At 40.1% G+C, this 10661-nt stretch overlaps 2 protein-coding genes across 2 annotated transcripts in view; one reads left to right on the top strand and one right to left on the bottom strand.

Moving 5' to 3' along the window:
- Nucleotides 1–1882, top strand: part of LOC107673524 (uncharacterized) — a 4644-nt gene extending 2762 nt beyond the window's left edge. Inside the window, exons 6-9 of the mRNA XM_016467133.1 lie at nucleotides 1–211; nucleotides 523–650; nucleotides 771–951; nucleotides 1507–1882. The exon at nucleotides 1–211 is cut by the window's left edge and continues 1 nt beyond it. Of these exons, the coding sequence (XP_016322619.1) occupies nucleotides 1–211; nucleotides 523–650; nucleotides 771–951; nucleotides 1507–1697 (711 nt within the window). The 3' untranslated portion in view covers nucleotides 1698–1882. The remainder of the gene's footprint in view (nucleotides 212–522; nucleotides 651–770; nucleotides 952–1506) is intronic.
- Nucleotides 1883–2123: 241 nt separating this feature from the next.
- Nucleotides 2124–7015, bottom strand: LOC107673521 (intermediate filament protein ON3-like). The gene is made up of 9 exons (XM_016467132.1): nucleotides 6472–7015; nucleotides 4642–4850; nucleotides 4489–4549; nucleotides 4291–4386; nucleotides 4028–4192; nucleotides 3813–3938; nucleotides 3505–3725; nucleotides 3328–3392; nucleotides 2124–3228 (listed from the first exon to the last, which is right to left on the bottom strand). Exons 1-9 carry the CDS (start codon nucleotides 6889–6891, stop codon nucleotides 3092–3094), a joined length of 1500 nt encoding a protein of 499 aa, XP_016322618.1. The 5' UTR covers nucleotides 6892–7015; the 3' UTR covers nucleotides 2124–3091.
- Between the last annotated feature and the right edge of the window lie 3646 nt (nucleotides 7016–10661).

Genomic DNA, 10661 nt, shown 5'->3' with positions numbered 1-10661 from the left:
TCTGCTGCTGCTGCCACAGCTGAAGTGGTGTGTAGGGAACTGGGATGTGGGCATGTGCTGAAGTGGGAAAGGCTTTTGGATGACAGACGGCAGTTCACACAGACAGTTGGGGGCATCAGATGCATCGGGAAAGAAAAAAAGATCAAAGATTGTCCAATGGAGGAAACTGAAGCTTGCAAACAGAGAGGCATGCTCTATATTATTTGCTCAGGTGAGACAGTTTGAGGTTACTTGTACAAAATTATTGCAATGACATATTACCAGAAAATGTTTTAAAGGCCCCATGAAATTACCTAATGCGTTTTAATTAACCATGATTTGTTTACTTGGTAGTGAGCTCCCGGTAGTATTAGGGGGGAAAATTACAAAAATTAGTGTAGTGCAAACTTAATCCTCAACATTCCATCCTATTTGAAGAGAGAGTTTTAAAATGTGTCTGTTTTATTTCATGGGACCTGACTAATTCCCTCATGCTTTTTATCTTTCTAATAAATGTCTTCCTTTCACTCTCCACTTTGCCAGATGCATTGCCCCGTCCTAAACTGTATGTGGATACGTATGGTCCTAACCCCAAACTGTATGTCAGGGACAAAGAAAATGTGAAAATCTCCTGCTCCATCGACTCCGCTTATTTAAAATCAAAAGACTATGTAAATCACCCCATTCACACTTTTGCTGTTACACTGAATTGTTTTGTAATTACATTTCAAATAATGTTTTTGGTACATATACAGCAGGCGTCTTTTAAACAGTCTTTCCTTCCTGTTTAGGGGTACTTAGAGTTTAGAAGGGACGGTGCTTATTTGAGTCAAAGTTACAGCACACCAGGCTTCCCCGAGTCTATCACACAGTATGCCCCAGTGCCTCAAGGAGAGTATGAATGTGTATTCCATCTTACGTCTTCAAAAATAAAACCAACGTCTCAGCCCAGCAATTCAGTCTTCATTTACAGTGAGTTCCTATAAACAACTAAATTTTTGATGCATTATAACTAAGATAAATGACTCTGTTACAGCACATTTTTGCATTAAGTCATAGTACTCTGTACCTCTTATCTACTGTTTAATGCAGAATTTTAAAGAACAAACGCCAGGGGGCAGTGCTGAGCTACTACTTTGTATTTGAGACACACGTTAGTGCATTTTGCACTTTTAATGACATAATTTTTACATCATTAAAAAATTACCCCTAAAGAAAGAACAGACCACTGTCATATTAGTAGCCAAATTAAATGTGTTTATTTTAAATGGAGCAGGTCACCTCTTAAGAACTGACATGTTAAGATCAAAGGACAAGCTGAAATACTATTTGCTTTGTCTTGGTAAACCAAGATATGTTGAAACCGCATTAGCACTGTTTTGTTATTGACACAATACTCATGTCCGCCATATTACAAAGATCAAGGTCCTTAAAACTGGTTAAAAACTGAACTTTGACTGTGCCCCTAAATATTTTCATTATTTTTTTTTTATTTAACTGATGTCCATTTGTGTTTGTATTTTGCAGTATACAATCCAGTGCCAATTGTTGCAGGTGTTCTCACAACTGCTCTTGGGTTAGCAATTCTGGTGTATATTTGTAAATACAGAACCGCTGCACAAGAGGTACAGCCCAATGAATTTCCACAGACCAATGCTGAAAATCCAGATAACAATGCCAGCTACCCACCTCAACAACTGCAAGCCAAAGAAATTTAATCTGTTTAAATTCTTCCCAACAACCTTCCACATTAAATATAATGTTTGATAAATATTGAAAAAGGCCAAAAGGTCAATTAATTTTGCAATGCGGTTGTACTGAAAATGTTCATGAGAAGAGAATATTTAGATATCAAAGGCAATGCAACTAAAATTGTATGATGAAAATTAACTAACCTACTGTAGTGTTATAAGATAATTAAGAATAAGGGAGTTCTGCATAAAGTGGATCAACTTTATTGTAATTATTATATTAAATGTATCTGTTTTAATACAATTTTTTTTTTTTTTAATTCTGTCTTTAGTTTCTCTTGTGGTTCCATTGTCTAATTTTTTATCCAGATGTAGTTCTTTGATAATAAAATTGCCCATAATTAGTGAAAACATTTCAACATTTCAAGCAACAAAGACAAATCAAGACAAAACTTTTAGTCTCAGATTTATTGTATTCAGATATTAAGTTGGTGTTAAGTCAATCAATACAAAATAAATCTGGTTGAACATGGTTTCATTTTTGTAGCTTTTTTTTGCCATTTATAAAAGGGACTGTGAAATATGCTTTGGAAGCAGTTTGAATAAAGGGGGAAGTATAAGGTAGTACAGTCACCACACAGTAAATGAAGCTCTTCTCTTTCAACTGGGCAAGTACACAAAGTTTAGGAGGGATGGTCCATGGAAATGCCATTGTGCCTATTTTTTTGCTGTAACAGATCTCCCTTGAATGTGAGGTAACTGGACATTGGAAGCCCACAAGTCATTGTCATCAGTTACAGGCTGACAGTATTGTACTTTTTACAGCAAATAGGTAAACTAACACTGACAGCCATTGCATAATGACAAAAGTCATATTTGACAACAAAAATACAGCTTGTAGACGACACAAAACATTCAACCAGGACTTTCAGGACCTGTATAGCACATCCCTGATCCAGTGAAACCATGGTACTGCTTGTGGTTATGCTAATGAGACTGAAATCCTATTGTTGTGAAGGGCCTAAATGGCTTCAGTGGTTTCTATGTGTATATAGTTCACTCAAGTCTCACTTTCCCCATACATATCAGTGCAGAAATAAAACAATTCAGTGACTGGGAGCACATATTCTCCGTTACATTCTTTCTGGTGTCATTTTAGTGTAGTTGGGTTGATGATTTAAAATGGCAGTGATGCCACCAGACAAGAGATGTATGTTATGTGTATCTACCATCAACGCACAGAGCAACCTAAAACTTATTTTATGTTTAAGAAATCATTGTCTTCATCTCCTCATTAACAGGGGATATCTGTCTGGCTAGAATATAGCACCATAGATTGTTTGAGTTGTAAGAAGGTTCAGAGTGATCTAGTTGCAGGTAAGGAAGATAGGATGCCGGGTTGGGTTGGGGGGCGCTTCTCCTTAATAGCGTTGACTGCTGACACTGGTGACGCTGGTTTTGCTGATGGAGCTACCACCGTATCCTGATCCACCACCAAATCCTGAAGCACCACCGTAACCACCGCCATAGCCGAATCCAGCGCCGCTACCAGAGAAACCTGCAGGAGAAAGAAAGTTTAGACACGTATCCAACAAGACCTGGAGAATGAGATTCTAAGAAAGATGAGAGATTCAGAGAAACAGAGAGAGTTATTTACCAGATGAGAGACCTCCAGAGGTCTGCTGTACATGAATGGTGGCTGAAGCTCCACCGCTAGACAGTCTGAGTAAAGAAGACAACAGATTTGCTTAGTGATGTTTTTTCAAACCTTAAGGTTTGTCGAAAAGATTTGAGAGTGTAAATATCAACGAAATATTCTTTTAAAACTTCCTACCTGCTCTCCTCTCCTTCCAGCAGCTTTCTGTAGGTGGCGATCTCAATGTCCAGGGCCAGTTTGACGTTCATGAGCTCCTGGTACTCGCGCACCTGGCGGGCCATGTCTTGCTTGGCCCTCTGGAGGGCTTCCTCGAGCTCTCTGATACGGAGCTTGGCGTCATTCACTGCCAGCTCTCCACGCTCCTCAGCCTCAGCGATTTGAGCCTCCAAGTTGGCACGCTAAAGTGACAATAACATACATAAAGTCAGCCTCTTTACATAAACAGTATGTGAACCATTTATGTATCAACCCTTGCTCATCATTACCTGTCCCTTGACGGCATCAATCTCGTTCTGCAGGCGGGCGATCATGCGGGTGAGTTCTGCGATCTCAGACTTGGTTGAGCGGAGGTCCTCCCCGTACTGACCAGCAGAGGACTGCATCTCCTCAAACTGTAACATAAATATTGACACAAATGAGCACTTGCATGGCCACAGATGAGGTGATCTTCAAGAGTTGAAGCTATGAGAGCTTGACCAACCTTCTGTTTGTACCAGCTCTCTGCTTCGGCACGGCTGCGGTTGGCGATGTCCTCATACTGAGCACGAACTTCAGCCACGATGGAGTCCATGTCCAGGTTTCTGCTGTTGTCCATCTCCACAATAACTGATGTGTCCTTGATCTGAGACTGGAGCTCACGCAGTTCCTGCAAATGCAGACCAAACAATCAGTAAATTACCTACCCTTACAAAGCAGCGCTACTAACAAATTTTGGTTGGCCAAACACAACAGAATTGAACTTACAGTCTCATAGACTGCCCTGAGGAAGTTGATCTCATCCTGAAGAGCATCAACCTTGGCCTCAAGCTCAACCTTGTTCAGGTAGGCTGCATCAACATCCTAAAAGAAAATGAGAGGACATTATACCCTATTGCTGTTACAAAAAACCTTAATGGAGTGAAAAAGGTAAGTCTTTTAAAGAAAAAGATAAATGGTCTTCACCTTCTTGAGCAGAACAAACTCATTCTCTACTGAAGCACGCTTGTTGATCTCATCTTCGTACCTGTTTAAAGAAAGGAAATGTGAGTAAATCTATTCTGTTTTCAGTGAGGTTTGTTTTCCATCAGATCATTCAATTTCAAAATTACAACTCACTTGTTCTTGAAGTCCTCAACCAGGCCCTGCATGTTCCTCAGCTCTCCTTCCAGCTTCATCTTCTCATTTCCCAGGCCATCGAGCTGTCTGCGCAGGTTAGAAATGTAGGCCTCAAACATAGCGTCGATGTTGGAGCGGGTGGTGGTCTGTTCCTGGAGGAGACTCCATTTGGTCTCCAGCATCTTGTTCTGCTGTTCCAGGAAACGCACCTATGGAAACAAAGAAAGAATTTTGTGGTTTTTATTTGAAGATATTCACTTTCAAGCTCCTTGGAGGTTAACAATGTAGTTGAGTAAGACTGCATTTTTGAAAAAAAAAGTAGTGAATGAATGAATAAATGAAGTGGATTGATGGTTTTGTCTGTCTTGTATGACTCCTTTGTAGTCCTAGCTCTTTAAGTCTCTTTGTGCTCTCTCTCTGGAAGCATTGTTTAAGGGAATACAAATGACCATGAGTCATTTTAGCAGGCATTTTTCTGCAGGGTGGAGTGAGGGAAGGCGGGAAGGGAAGGTGAAAGTGGACTGACTGGGTGTGGCAGTGCTGCGCACAAGCTACAAACTCCTAGACTGGAAAAAACTTCCAGTATTGGCCTCGCCCCAAACCTGCATTGCTTCACAGATAAAACAGAGCAACAACATCAGAGAAACAAGACATACCTGCAACACCCTAAGGCAGGTTTTGTGTGTGGTCTTTGGAGATCAGCCATATATGACAGCACCTGTCTAGCTCATAATCTACTAAACTTGTCTTCATACATTTTTTTTTAGATGTATGCAACCTTGATGTACCATGGAAATATTAGTGCACTTTTCCTTAAGACTTCTTCATTTAATTATCTTACATTAACAATGATTTACATTTCCCTGTTATCTTAAACCTCAGAAAAAGTTCAAAGGCATTTATTGGCATAGTCTTTGACCTGTAACCTATTAGAAAGTTATAAAGCAGAGTAAAAGTTTGGAGCGTCTGGTGGCTATGGTCCTGATGACTCATCCTGGTCACACACTGCCTACTGCAAATTCTCCCACAGGCACTAAAAAATAAAGGTGTGTGTGTATGTGCTGACTGCATGGCCTTCAGGGTGTGTCTTCTGTCCACATTTGCTCAGAAAGTTGTGAAGTGTTTGTTTGCAGCCAAATATGGGTGTAACATACAGCTGACTAAGGTTTTTTTTTTTTTTTTAAGAGAATGAAATAAAAAAATATACGACACAAATGGATATGTTTGTGTGCAATTTTTGTGGCGTAATAAAGTCTAGACTTTGGACTACACACACTGGATTCATCTAGCACACTCTATATACAGTATGTGTATCTATGACTCACATGGTTGCTAGGTTATTAAACTCCACCCATATTTGGATAGCCTCAGTCATGGGTTTCTGAGGACTTTTTTCCAAGGCTAAAGCCATACTTAGAGAGATCTAGAACAAATGATTTAACATTTACTTTAGCTGATTAGCCTATTACTACTGCTTTGCTTGTACTGCCCGATTAGTAAAGATACTGGCTCTGGTGTAATCAGATGAAACGTTTACATCTATGAAAAATACTTAGCTTGCAGATATGCTGAAAGAAAGTTGTTGTGCAAGAGAACACATTTTTAAGTGTCACTCAGTTTTTTACAGCTGCAAGCTATTATGGTGTGTAGTAATACTAAAGGCATCCAGTGTTAAGAGTCACTCGTTCAAAGGTCATACCTAGTAATAAAATGAGAATTCTGTATTTGAATGCACTACAGGCACAGTGCACAGCAATATCATTATGAATATATGCATGATATGTAAAAGTCAGTGTTATTTTAAGAGAGACCGAATGCATGAATACTCACTTTGTCAATGAAGGAGGCGAAGCGGTTGTTGAGGGTCTTGATCTGCTCTTTCTCCTGAGTGCGGACAGCCTGAATCGTGGGGTCAATTTCCAGGTTGAGGGGGGCCAACAGGCTCTGGTTGACGGTTACAGCGGTGATGGGAGGTGGAATGAAGCCACCACCGAGACCTCCACCAAGACCACCACCGTAGCCTCCACTCATGCTGCTGCTGCTGAAGCTGTAGCTGCCACCTCCAGCACCGAATCCTGCACCGAAGCTTGGACCGGCACCCACACCAGATCTCCTGACACTGGACACAGTGCTGACCCTGCTAGAGCCGGCGGGAAGTGCGTAGGCTGACTGGCTGGAGTAGCCAGACTTCCTGATGGAGCCACCACCACCACCACCGATGCTGTAGCTGATAGACCTGGTGCTTGACATGGTGCCTGTGTCTTTGAGTTGCTGAGAAGGAGGTACGAGAGTGCTCTCTGAGAGAGGAGTGGAGGAGGTTGCTCACAAAGGAGAGTCAAAGTCCCTCTGCGTGTCTCTCTGCAGCTAGCTGACCCGTTTTATACACACGCTCAGGAGGTGGAGCCGCCTGCTCACACACATACACTCGCATACAGATGCACTCTGACACACACCCTACCTGTTAGACAGGTACAGAGAGAAAGTGACAAGATAAATGGTGTCACACCCAGCCCCTGGCTTCGCCTCAGGTGGAGTGAGAAAACAGGAGGAGAGGCAGAGACTTGAAGACAGACATTTCAGTAGAAACTCCGAAGAAAAATTAAGAGAAGACAGTGTAGCTCTCACAGGCTGCCAGCGGGTGTATTTCTGCCTCAGTATCTGGTTGGCTAAGCAGCCGTAGAGAGTGAGTTAACCTCTGCTCTTTTCAGCAGGGTGGGGATTGAAGCAAATTTCACATTTATGAATGGCTGATCTGAAGAGTTGCATTGTTGAGATTAACAAGGGGAAAAAAGAACAGGCAACTCAGTTTCCGTCTGTACTGATGTTGGAAAATGTGCACACACACTTCTGCAAAGTAGCTAACGCAGATAATGTGTTCTATGGCACTAAACGCCACCATACGTGTTTACATTTGTGTGTTTGAGGTGGAGCAAAATGGTGTGATAGAGCTGTGGAAAAACAACGAGAAATGTTGCCACAAAAATACAGTACACTTAGCTCTACCTGGAAACTTCTTCAGGATTCTTTCCACGTCCTGCATAGTCAGACCATTTCTCATTTGTAGTTCAAGTCAACATGATAAGCCAACTGCTGGGTGTCACAGCCAGCGCTGATGGGCATTCATAGTATTACACAAGCATCTACAACTATCATGACACTATGATAGTATAAAGCAGGTGTGAAAGGTGTGAGATCATTGCATGGCAATCATCGCTTTGTATGTTTGTGATGAGTGTTTGTGATAAGTAATAAGCTCCAGCTATGTCTCTAGTAATGGCATGCACAAGCTCCTTTAAAGACGTCAGACATACAAGGGAAGGAAAGGCAAGAAAATGCATGTCCGGGCTGGATCTCCGGGACATTGTGGAGAGGGTTTACTGCAGCAAACCATTACAGTAATCAGACAAGGATTTGGCCAGGGATTTGGCCGGAGTGTCTGCAGAATGATTTTGGGCATTATTCATGTGCACACATATTAGGGTGCATGCATGTTTTTGTATCTGAGTTTATCTGATCTGATGTTAATATTATGCGTATTTTCCAAAGTGTATGTCATTTGCTCCTAACAACATTTTAAGTGGTTGCAATCAATTTATTTTAGCTACATTTAAATAAACAAATTTTGTTGAGTTAGTCAATTAAATTTGTTTATTTAAATGTAGCTAAAATAAATTGATTGCAACCACTTACCTTAAAAAAATGTAGTAAATTCAATTACTCATTTTTGTCAGTGCAGGTTTGATGATGAGAGATAAAGATCTGTAGCGTCTGGCACATTCCTAGTTTAAGAACTGATGACAAGAACGGACACACCCTTTATTTGGATCATCAACTGACTTACCTCACTGAAAAAAACCTTTGAAATTATGCTTTAAAATGCTAAAAAATGAACATCTGGATTAACATATAGCACCGACCCACACTTGAAAACTTTTTCCAATGCGGTTTTATTTGAGTAAGAGCAGTTCAGAACTACTTTGTCGCATTCTTCACACACACAAAAAAAAAGACTAAGGTATGCGGCCAGGCCAACTGTCAGTCACGAGGGTGGAATCATTTTTGCACCATATTTGCAGATCAAACAGTGGCGGTGCAGAACAGAACATCTTCTGATATGTATTTTAATGGCACCCAATAGTCTAGATGTGATAGAATGAAGCTGAAATCTTGTTTTTAATCCAATTTAGTCCAGTTAGAGTAGTATCTCTGAAGGGGATTAACAAGAGAAACATACTAAACAGCTGTTTGCATTTTAAGAGCATGCAAAACAAAAGTCAACAGAAGAAAACCACAACTGAACAGTACATTCATTAATTAGAATTTTTAATAATGCATGGGGGGATGGGATTGTTATTACTTTTTCATTGTCCTTTTTATTGACGATGCATTCAGTATTTCCATTTCAAACCACTTTGAAAAGGACTCGTTATTTTAGGTGTTCTTTCACATTAAGCATTTGCAGCAATATACAGAAATAATTACTTTAAAACTCTACAATTAGCTCTTTCACATTTTTAAAACTGATCACTAAACAACGAGATCATCTACTGCTAAATGTTGCACACCTGGATTAACATGCCTTTTAGAGGCCTGTTCACTTGCCTGGGGGACTTTGCTGTGGTATGTCTGTTTTGCATGTAAGACTGCCTTGAAGCTACCAGGCCGGGATCAGCAGGTTTCATACGTCTTGTATTTGGTAAATGAGGTATGTTGAAATTTAGACAGTATCATGCCAAAATGACATTGTTTTGTAAAGACATGTTTGGGACTTGAAAAGAAAGTGGCTTCTTAAGAAGGAAGGCCTGTATCAACAAATTGGATCCAACTCACATTTACTGCGTGAAGTAAATCTTCTTACCCAATAAACAAACCCAGGTTTCAAGAGAAGAGACTCAATTAACTAAATTCTAAGAATTCAGGTGAATGAAACCAGTCGGGTCTGTATTTCCAGACTATGGTGGACTGAAGCCCACTCCCATGATGTGTTACACCCATCCCAGTTCGGCAGAACTTGCCTTCTTAAGAAGCAACAAATAAAAATTTAATGTCACGAATTACACACATTCCATCCACCCAAAGTTGCTATTGTCTAACTTTTTCTCTTGAAGGTGATCAAGATATGTACCAGATATTCCATGCACAAGACACACAAGCAACACTTATACAAAAGTAAATCTTAATTGCATGTGCACAGGCAGGCCTTTTCTTACAACACTCATCGTGAGCATCAATGTGTAATAGGTGGATCCAGAAACACCCTAAAAACTTCATTAAATCACCTCTGATTTTTCACACAACAAAACATTAGATGGAATTTTTAGGTTGTGGTTGTCTTTTTTTATTTATTTAATTAAACTTTTTTATTTTTATCAGATGTCATGCCATTAAATTATTTTAACTACAACAGAGATTGCAGAAAAACTTGGTTATTATGATTATGTGTGCAGCACTGAGCCAGATACTTTTGTATCTACTGTGTGTTTATTTTCCGTTCTTCCTTGATTTGTTTTTTGTTTCAAAGGCCAAGGAGTGGAAGAAGTGTATAAACGGCTCTGTCTCTACATGCCTTTTTTCTCCTCCTTCTCCTACCTCATGAGTATGACTTCTTATAGTGAGTGGGTGTTGGCTTAAAGAACGTAGAGAAACTCACTCTGGAGTATCTTATTATTTACTGTCAGTGAGTTGGCAACTTCTGAAAATGCTGTGAACCAACGGAGAATATCTTCAAACAATGACGGTGCTCATATATAAACAGCCGCTATCATACCTCTTAGTGTGCCAGTTCACAGAGCCGCTTTTTATGTGTTTCAGGCACACCCATAATTTCAACAGATTTACTACTGAACTCAATAGAAATAAAAATGCACACACACATACAGACTGGGGAAGCCAGGTTCAGCTATATTTTGAAGGTGGATTTTAAGCAAAAATGTCAGGGGCAAGTTGTTATATGTTTTATATTGTGCTATTTTATGCAATTCAGTAATTATAATTTATGTTAATCATAACCTTGTTTTGAC

Source organism: Sinocyclocheilus anshuiensis, unplaced genomic scaffold (assembly GCF_001515605.1).
Source record: "Sinocyclocheilus anshuiensis isolate Anshui unplaced genomic scaffold, SAMN03320099.WGS_v1.1 scaffold44, whole genome shotgun sequence".
Lineage (NCBI taxonomy): Eukaryota > Metazoa > Chordata > Actinopteri > Cypriniformes > Cyprinidae > Sinocyclocheilus > Sinocyclocheilus anshuiensis.
This window is presented reverse-complemented; position numbering and strand designations above follow the sequence as displayed.